At 34.2% G+C, this 10,439-nt stretch overlaps 1 protein-coding gene across 1 annotated transcript; it reads left to right on the top strand.

Annotated features, from left to right (window-relative positions):
- Positions 1-656: 656 nt before the first annotated feature.
- On the top strand, positions 657-9,712 carry LOC132752801 (DNA-(apurinic or apyrimidinic site) endonuclease-like). The gene is made up of 9 exons (XM_060743187.1): positions 657-836; positions 2,007-2,054; positions 5,030-5,080; positions 5,662-5,832; positions 6,050-6,248; positions 7,408-7,479; positions 7,992-8,138; positions 8,851-9,031; positions 9,342-9,712. The coding sequence occupies exons 1-9, from the start codon at positions 819-821 to the stop codon at positions 9,460-9,462; spliced, it is 1,008 nt and encodes a 335-aa protein (XP_060599170.1). The 5' UTR covers positions 657-818; the 3' UTR covers positions 9,463-9,712.
- The last annotated feature ends 727 nt before the right edge of the window (positions 9,713-10,439 follow it).

Below are 10,439 nucleotides of genomic sequence, written 5' to 3'. Positions count from 1 at the left end.
CTTCTTCCCATACACCATCCGCCTCTGGAACAGTCTTCCCAAGACAGTTGTAAGCTGTACAACCATACCGATAGATTGTCAGGTGTTTTTTTTTACCTTTAAATCACTTTGTACATATATAGACACTTCTCACACCGCGCTTCGCTAGTACGAGTATACGCCGAAATGTGTTTGTACTATATTGGAAGAAGAAGAAATGTTACATTCACCTGGAAAAAATATTTTCAGTCCCATCATTTCAAAAAAAAAACTCAGCGGATCGAGTCCCTTTAAATACAAACAATAATTATTGTCAAAAACTAAGGTAATATTTAGAATTAATTTAAAACTTTTTCCGCCCGTAGGCAAATTTAAACGGACTTGTAAACGACTTACGTGACACCCCTAGTTTTTCATATTTAGCCTGTATTGTACTGAAATGTATTTATGTGAACCACTTAACAAGTATTTTAGAAATCTACATTGAGTTGGAGAAAGCTATTATAGATCTATATAATTGTGATTATAAAGGGTTGACTGATCAATAAAGAAAACGATATCATCTGTAGAATACGAAATATTATGGGCTCTATAACAGTCAAGTTTTCCGTTATTTTCAATGACTTGCATGGAAGAGAGTGGCCAGCAGTGTCCTATTATTTTTATTTTGTCAGCAAATTCGTCAGCAGTTTAGTCTGACTCAAACACCGGCAAGTGCAAAACGAAAATAAAGAAAGTTGCAAAAAGAATTCAAGATTGCATCCCTACAAACATTACGATTGATAAATTTATTTAAACAGTTGCGCATTCAGTTACCTTTATATTCTTCTCTTACAAAAATGCCACCCAAAAAGAAGGTAATCTGTTTGTAATCTATTTTCGCGAGCTCTTTGTTTTGGAGAAATAAATTTTCAGGAATGTTGTGCATGTTAAAGGAGTTCTTAATATTTATAAAGCATACATTTGTGTGATAGTGCGTAAATGTTTGAAGATTATATCATCCTAGACTGTTATTGTTTGCATTCATCAAATCAAGATGCCATCCTAGTATAGTCAGTTAGTGGGCTAAACCAGGAGTATATATTAGGTTCATTCCGTTTTCTTTAGTGTATTATATACAAGTTTTACGCCTGAAAAATACATAGGGGTCTAATCCAGGAGATTGCCCCCCATTGTATCGTGCTATTCATTTTATCGATCTATTTACAAATCTTTCCATGTTTTTGCAAATGCACTAGCTACTGATTGTTTACATTTACAACAGTGTCACGAAAATCTTTCGCATTTGTTTTGTGTCGTAAAAATGATCAAAATCTTTTTTCCAGTACTGTCAGACCTTGTAGATTATAATAGACTTATAAATAGTGTGTTCTTATTAAAAGGACATTAATTAACTGTCTGAGCATTGAAAGTTCCTACATTTATGCTGACATTTTAAAACAGACAAATATTATGACAAAAGATTGAAAAGAATAAAAATAAATGATACAAAATAAAGATTCAGGGAGATTTAAATTTTATAACTGCAGTTGTGATTTATGGGTAAATAGATCGATACAACGTGGTTCCAGGCTACTCATTCCTAGACAGTGATTGTAGTCATTGCAAAATTTCAGACATGCAATCTTTCCCCAATTATTTACAAAACATCGCTAAAATGCACAATTCCATGGGTATGGGTCATGTTCACAATATTCTGAAAAAAAATCCTGAATTCCAAGATCAGTATTGATATGACAAATATATCCAGAGTCATTCAAAAGGACTCAAAAGATCTGTAAATGTTTCATTATTATTCACGAATTCGAGAACCAAGCTAAACGCTGTTTTCCGATACTTTCTATACATAGCTCTGGGTAATTCACCAAATGGAGTCTAATAAATTAAAATGAACTCTATGATTTTGGCCTGCTTTTTAATTATGGTGAAATAATCGCTCAGGTGTTCAGATTTAAATTAAAGTTATATTGTATCACACTGAATTTATAAGTAAAAAATTATGTTAATTTTTGTTGCTTTTTTTGCAGACATCACCAAAGAAGTCTAAAGAACAAAGTACAGAGCAAACATCAAATGTAAATATAATAATTATGACTTTTTCTTTAACTGCTCTGCATTCATGATTGTTATAAATACAAATGACAAAAAACAACATAAAAAAATATGACTACTTGTAAACATGCTTAGAAGATCACTGGATATAATACAGTAAAAAAAATGGAAAACTAAAGTTTGTGATTAAAACAATAAAAGTGACATTATTTGCTTACATTCTCATTGGATTGTAAAAACGACTAAATTGTACAGCTTTTGATTTTGCCCTTTGCATGGTCTGAGAAAAATGCTTATCCAGAGCCAAACTTCTGCATGCGTTGAGGGATTTTAACATAAATTTGCAATAAGAGACAGAGTGACACATGAAATTCAGGTCCCAGTGACCAATGTCAATGCCACAGAGATCAAATGTCAGATTAAGATTTGAAAATGTGTGTATGGACTGTTAAGAAGTCTTTGAATTTAGGGATTATATTATAAAACAATATTTATTATCATGAGACTTAGTCTTTGCAGCAGAATCCAGGTTAAACAATGCAAAGGTCAAAGTCACTAGACTAGAGATGATGAAATGTTAAGATTTTTATCCAGAACATATCTTCTACATTCATGGATTAATTGTTTTTTAGCTTGACTATTCGATAAGAATAAGTAGAGCTATTGCAGTCACCCGAGCGTCGGCGTAACCACTTATGTAAAGTTTTTGTAATTAGTTCAATATTTTCAAAGTCCATAGACCATATGGCTTTGAAAACTTTGCACACTTGTTCACCATCATGACCCCAACCTGTAGACAGGAGGAGGTAACTCTATCAAGCATTTTGACAGAATTATGCCCCCTTTTCGACTTAGAATTTACGTTAAAGTTTTTTGTAATAGTTCAAATATTTTCAAAGTCCATTGACATATGGCTTTGAAACTTTGCACACTTGTTCACCATCATGACCCCAACCTGTAGACAAGAGGAGGTAACTCTATCAAAGCATTTTGACAGAATTATGCCCCTTTTTCGAACTAGAATTTACGTTAAAGTTTTGTAATAGTTCAAATATTTTCAAAGTCCATTGACATATGGCTTTGAAACTGTTGCACAATTGTTCACCATCATGACCCCATCCTGAAGACAGGAGGAAGTAACTGTATCAGGCAATTTGACAGAATTATGCCCTTTTTTAGCTCGACTATTCAATAAGAATAAGTAGAGCTATTGCAGTCACCCGAGCGTCGGCGTCGGCGTCGGCGTAACCACTTATGTTAAAGTTTTTGTAATAGTTCAAATATTTTCAAAGTCCATAGACATATGGCTTTTGAAACTTTGCACACTTGTTCACCATCATGACCCCAACCTGTAGACAGGAGGAGGTAACTCTATCAAGCATTTTGACAGAATTATGCCCCTTTTTCGACTTAGAATTTACGTTAAAGTTTTTGTAATAGTTCAAATATTTTCAAAGTCCATTGACATATGGCTTTGAAACTTTGCACACTTGTTCACCATCATGACCCCAACCTGTAGACAGGAGGAGGTAACTCTATCAAGCATTTTGACAGAATTATGCCCCTTTTTCGACTTAGAATTTACGTTAAAGTTTTTTGTAATAGTTCAAATATTTTCAAAGTCCATTGACATATGGCTTTGAAACTTGCACACTTGTTCAACATCATGACCCCAACCTGTAAACAGGAGGAGGTAACTCTATCAAGCATTTTGACAGAATTATGCCCCTTTTTCGACTTAGAATTTACGTTAAAGTTTTTGTAATAGTTCAAATATTTTCAAAGTCCATTGACATATGGCTTTGAAACTTTGCACACTTGTTCACCATCATGACCCCAACCTGTAAACAGGAGGAGGTAACTGTATCAAGCATTTTTTTTACAGAATTATGCCCTACCGACAGCTTTTTTGACTTAGAATTTACGTTAAAGTTTTTGTAATAGTTCAAATATTTTCAAAAGTCCATTGACATATGGCTTTGAAAACTTTGCACACTTGTTCACCATCATGACCCCAACCTGTAGACAAGAGGAGGTAACTCTATCAAGCATTTTGACAGAATTATGCCCCTTTTTCGACTTAGAATTTACGTTAAAGTTTTTGTAATAGTTCAAATATTTTCAAAGTCCATTGACATATGGCTTTGAAACTTTGCACACTTGTTCACCATCATGACCCCAACCTGTAGACAAGAGGAGGTAACTCTATTAAGCATTTTGACAGAATTATGCCCCTTTTTCGACTTAGAATTTACGTTAAAATTTTTGTAATAGTTCAAATATTTTCAAAGTCCATTGACATACGGCTTTGAAACTTTGCACACTTGTTCACCATCATGACCCCAACCTGTAAAAAGGAGGAGATAACTCTATCAAGCATTTTGACAGAATTATGCCCCTTTTTCAACTTAGAATTTACGTTAAAGTTTTTGTAATAGTTCAAATATTTTCAAAGTCCATTGACATATGGCTTTGAAACTTTGCACACTTGTTCACCATCATGACCCCAACCTGTAAACAGGAGGAGGTAACTGTATCAAGCATTTTTTTTACTATCAAGCACTAAGAATAGTCAAGCGTTGCTGTCCTACCGACAGCTCTTGTTTCATTACTTGATACAAATGTTTACCATCTTGAGAAATAGTGTAGTAGGAGGTCCAAGGTCCATTATCAGACAAAAAATTTTGAGTGTTGACTATTTTGTTTCATGAATTGAGGAGGGATTTCAATGTAAATGTTCATTGATATAAGTCTGAGCATTTGTGACTGGTGTGTTTGGTGACAATGGCACTATTGTTGTATTTTGATATTGAAATCCGTTGAACTTCCAAGTGTATTCCTTATTCAAAACAGGAAAAAAGCCATTACGCAAATTATATAGAGTCAAGTGGTATAATGTTATTGAATTGAATTTCAACATTTTCATTTCAAGGCAATAGGTAGGTACGATTATATGATAATAAATTAAAACATGTTTAAATGTTGAATATGATTTTAGGCTGAAAGTCCAAAGAAGAAGGAAAGCAAAAAGGCAGAAGATGGGGAGCCTGTAAGTATCTTTAAAATTGAGTCGTAATCATATTGAGTGATGTTGTACTAATTTGCAATGGAATTGAATTGAAAATAAATTTTGTTTAAGAAAAGGATATAAATCTTATCAAGTTTTGATTCACAGCAGGATTTTTCACATTTCTAGTTTTGGTCTAACTTTGTCGTCATGGCTATTATGTTTATACATATTTAGCCAGCAAAGAAAGCTAAAGTCTTTACTGTTTTGTTTATTCATATCTAGCCAGCAAAGAAAGCTAAAGTCATCCCTGTTTTGTTTATACATATCTAGCCAGCAAAGAAAGCTAAAGTCATCCCTGTTTTGTTTATACATATTTAGCCAGCAAAGAAAGCTTAAGTCATCCCTGTTTTGTTTATACATATTTAGCCAGCAAAGAAAGCTAAAGTCATCCCTGTTTTGTTTATTCATATCTAGCCAGCAAAGAAAGCTAAAGTCATCCCTGTTTTGTTTATACATATCTAGCCAGCAAAGAAAGCTTAAGTCATCCCTGTTTTGTTTATACATATTTAGCCAGCAAAGAAAGCTAAAGTCATTCCTGTTTTTGTTTATACATTATCTAGCCAGCAAAGAAAGCTAAAGCAGCAAAAGCAGAAGAGAAGACCAAGCTACGTAAGGAAGCATCCTTGACTACAGGAATGGACTTCTCACATGACACACAGACTAAAGACGGAAGAAAATACAATTTAAAGATAACCTCGTGGAACATAAATGGTATCCGAGCATGGATGGACGTAAGTTTGTATCCATAGCTTAAAATATTTATCTGTACTTAATGTACAATGAGAAAACATTTTCAATTTACATAAATAAATATTGTGTTTTTCAAAATTCCATTTCCAACCTAAATATACATGTCAGTTTATTAAAGGTATCCTCATCTTCTGTTAGATACTTGTTCAAACACATACATGTATGTATATTACCATATGGAACTGTATTTATTATCAGAAAGGCGGGCTGTCATACATCAAGGACGAGCAGCCAGACATCCTTTGTGTACAAGAGACAAAATGTGCAGAAGCAGATTTACCCGCTGACGTGAAGGTAGATGGTTACCACGACTACTGGTCTTCGGCCGAACAAGCTGGGTATGCTGGTACTGGCATCTACAGCAAGGTTAAACCAGTCAATGTCACTTATGGTCTAGGTATGAAATCTATTTTCAGCATCGGATTATCGTTAGTAAACCAGAGGTTGTTGGTTCAAACCAGTCAATGTCACTTATGGTCCAGGTATGAAATCTATTTTCAGCATTGGATTAGTAAGAGGTTGTTGGTTCAATCTTCTAACAAGGCAAAATCTCATTGTGACAAGAGATCACAGACATTGAGACTAATGGTCGTTTGTCTCTCACTTCAGATTCAGAAATTATTATTGATTAGTAGTAAATGGCATGTAGAAAAATTGATAGATACTTGTTACTTATCCAAGAAGGCCGGTAAAGTTGATTGTAACTTGTGAAAAGACTAAAAATGTATTCAAGACTGAATAAAAACCGGAAGAAAATAGTTTTTTTCTCATTTTGTAAATTTGGAAGAAAATATTCCAGCCAAATAACAAATTTTTACACAAATTGGGTATTTTTGTAGCTGCATTTTTGGGAAAAGATCTGAAGTGTGCAAAAAAAAGTAAAATTTTTGTTTATATGCTTTCTTCTATTGTCCAGATAGGTGAAGAATATACATGTGTCTGTAGATGAGAACAGTTCACACTCATGTCTGTATACTGCTTCGTTTTATTCTGTGATGTGTTGCTTAAAGAGGTTAAATCTGTTGTGAATTCTTACTTAAAGAAAAATGGAAATTGTTATAGTAAAGCGATAATTTCTTAACAGGAAGCTGAGCTACAGAGGCTGTATTGTGTTACTATTTCCTAGTGTTTTCAAGCAAATGTCATGAATTAGTAAAAAATTTGATGTTTAGGCCATTGTTCTTGTGGTGGCAGGCCATGGTTCTTGTGGTGGCAGGCCATGGTTCTTGTGGCAGACTATGGTTCTTGTGGTGGCAGGCCATGGTTCTTGTGGTGCCAGGCCATGGTTCATGTGGTGACAGGCCATGGTTCATGTTGTGGCAGGCCATGATTCTTGTTGTTGTAAGGCCATGGTTCTTGTGGCAGGCAATGGTTCTTGTGGAAGCAGGCCATGGTTCTTGTGGAAGCAGGCCATGGTTCTTGTGGTGGCAGGCAATTGTTCTTGTGGTGGCAGGCAATTGTTCTTGTTGCAGGCCATGGTTATTGTGGCATTACAATGGTTGTTATTACTTTCATTGTATATAATTAATGTTATTATTTAAAAAAAAAATCCTCAGGTATTAAGAAGCACGATGCAGAAGGAAGGGTGATCACAGCCGAGTATGACAAGTTCTTCCTTGTTACCTCTTGTAAGTAACACCTGTCTTTTTAAAGCTCTATCCAGCTAGTCAGTGGTTGTACTCGTTTGCAAGTACATGCCTAAAATAATGCAGGTCTCTTCCTCTACCAGTAAAGCTGGAATGTTGCCAAGTAACCTCTCGGCTATTGAGTCACTTAATGCAACTTAGAATCAAGATAATTAATCATGGCATCATGTGTCACCTTTTCGATAAAGAAATATGTTTGACACTTCTCATTTATCATTGTTGACAAAACAACCTATGATCAGTGGTTGTGTGGTTGATGACTTTCATCACATTGCCTATTTCTTTATTATTTTATTTGATATACATATATCAATATATAATTAATATGCTTCGTACAAAAAAATTTCATCAATGTCAACTCGAGCCAACATTTTTCATGGTCACTTATTTCATAAACTCTCAAAATGATTTGAGTTTTAGTGATAGTTGTATACATAAGCCTATGTGAAGCCTTGAGAGAAATTTTCAGTGATACAATTTTTCATTACTTTAAGATGTTCCAAATTCTGGACGCGGATTACCAAGGTTGCCATACAGAAGTAAAGAATGGGATGTGGACTTTAGAGAGTACCTGAATAATCTGAACAAATCGAAACCTGTGATCATGTGTGGAGATCTGAATGTTGCTCATACAGAAATAGGTAAGTCCGGTCTAAACTGTCTGGAGAGGGGAATTAACTAAAATGGGTGTTATGGGGTGTACGTGGCCGAGTGGTTAAGGTTGTTGACATCAAACCACTTGCCCCTCACTGCTGAGGGTTCGAATCCTGACAGGGACTTTGGATTCTTTTATGTTAGGAAGCTATCCAGCTAGCTTATGGAACATCTGTGGTTCTACTCAGGTGCCCATCCATGCCTGAAATAATGCATGGAAGGGCACCCAAGGTCTTCCTCCACCAGTAAAGCTGAAACATGGCCATATGACCTATACTGTGTTGGTGTGACGTAAAACCCAATCAAACAAACAAACATTAAACAGCTGTTATAGACAGGTGACCGCTATATCCAGGTTAACATATAGATTATTATTGATATTTTTTGATAAAAACTTGCCTATACTTTCATTATTATGATGCTTGTATATTTATTTTCATGTCATATGTCACATATAGCATTTCATCTCTGCTGTCTGACCAAACTCTATACTGTCAGTAGCTCAGATTCTGTATTTTGATAGTGAAACCCCTTCAACGTGGCATGGACAGTTCCAAATTAAAAGCAGTGCAATTCCATTTCATTAAATTTAGCAGGAATCAGGTTGAGTTATTCTAAATCACTCAAATGCACATTATTTTTAAAAGATAAGTTTTGTAAAAGTGTATACTTGTAAATTAAAACAATTTATTCATGCAGATCTGGCTAACCCAAAGACCAATAAAAAGACAGCAGGTTTTACAGTGGAGGAGAGACAGGGATTTACAGATCTGTTAGCAGAGGGATATATTGACTCTTATAGGGAGCTGTACCCAGAAACTGAAGGGGCTTATACCTTCTGGACCTATATGGGAAATGCTAGAGCCAAAAACGTTGGATGGTATATCTTTTTTTGAATACATTCTGAAGTAACAATCTCAAACTAAAAACTTTCTTTCCGTCTGGATTCAAACCTGTCAGGGGCAAGCCGTTATTTCCTTGCGCAAGAAACTTTACACTCACTGTTGAAAGAGTTTCAAAAAGCTTATTGCTTCCAACAAAATCAAACTAAAGTAAATTTGTATAAACTAACACTACTTTAATCGAACACCTTTACATTTTGTTCATAATGACACCTTTTGAAGACAGTCTTAATACTTTCCTCTTATAATGTACATCATTCATGTAACATGTTAAATCTGTATTTTCAGGCGACTAGACTACTTTGTGCTCTCTGAAAGGTTGAAGGAAGATTTGTGTGACAATGTTATCCGTAAAGATGTGATGGGGAGTGACCACTGCCCTATAGTTCTCTTTATGGCCATGAAATAATATAGAACTGATCACATAAAGACAGTTCTTAGTAGTTACTCTTGAGTAGAGTTATGTTATGTTGCCTGGCAACTGTTAATGGAAGATAGTAGATCTAGAACATTGAGTAGAAAACTTTGCATTGAATTTTGTAGATTTTTTGAACATTAAATCATTGTATCATAGGAAAGGCATGTGTTGCCTGTTAACAGTAAATGGAAGATAGTTGATTTAGAACATTGAGTAGAATACTTCGAATTAAATTTTTTGTAGATTTTTTTGAAAAGTTTTTAAATAAAATAAAAGGATTATTCAGGGGAAAGGGGAAAGAAAAATTGAATTTTTTATTTTAAAATATTTAAATAAATTTTTTTGAACTTTTTTGGAAAAATTTTTTTGGAAAAATAAAATTTTTTCAAATTTTTTTTTCCCCATCCTTTTTTTTACTGAACAAGAATTTTTTTTTTAAAAAAAAAGAAAACAGTTTTTGGGAAAAAAAAGATTTTCTCTTTTCTTTCCTCATACTTGAATTAATTTAACTAAGAGGATTTTTTTTGTAGAATATAGCAGTGTTGTTTTCATACTTATTTCCTCATACTTAACTGAACAAAGAATTTTTTTAATAGAATACATGTTCAGCTGTTGACCAGTTTCTTGAAAAATAAATCATGGTACAGATTTTAATTGTACATATTTTTATTGCTGTATATCCCTTACTGAATAATGTTGTTAACATGAAATATAATCATGAATTTGCATATAAAGATTCTACTCTTAAGATTTTTTCTTCTTCTCATAACGTTGGTGTGAAAGTGTTAGTCAAACTTTTTGAAGAGTCATTAAACATTTTATAATATGAGCCGTGTCATGACAAAACCAACATAATGGGTTTGCGACCAGCATGGATCCAGACCAGCCTGCGCATCCGCACAGTCTGATCAGGATCCATGCTGTTCGCTATCAGTTTCTCTACTTGTTATAGGGTCTGTAAGCGAACA

This window comes from Ruditapes philippinarum, unplaced genomic scaffold (genome assembly GCF_026571515.1).
Source record: "Ruditapes philippinarum isolate M1 unplaced genomic scaffold, ASM2657151v2 ctg395_1_1_1_1, whole genome shotgun sequence".
NCBI classification, from domain to species: domain Eukaryota; kingdom Metazoa; phylum Mollusca; class Bivalvia; order Venerida; family Veneridae; genus Ruditapes; species Ruditapes philippinarum.
Note: the sequence above shows the minus strand (reverse complement) of the source record. Positions and strands in the feature narration are given on the sequence as shown.

Coding starts and splice junctions, on each gene's coding strand:
- LOC132752801 (XM_060743187.1), top strand. Junction 2,055..5,029: donor GTACAGAGCAAACATCAAAT/GTAAATATAATA, acceptor ATATGATTTTAG/GCTGAAAGTCCAAAGAAGAA. Junction 6,249..7,407: donor CAATGTCACTTATGGTCTAG/GTATGAAATCTA, acceptor AAAAATCCTCAG/GTATTAAGAAGCACGATGCA.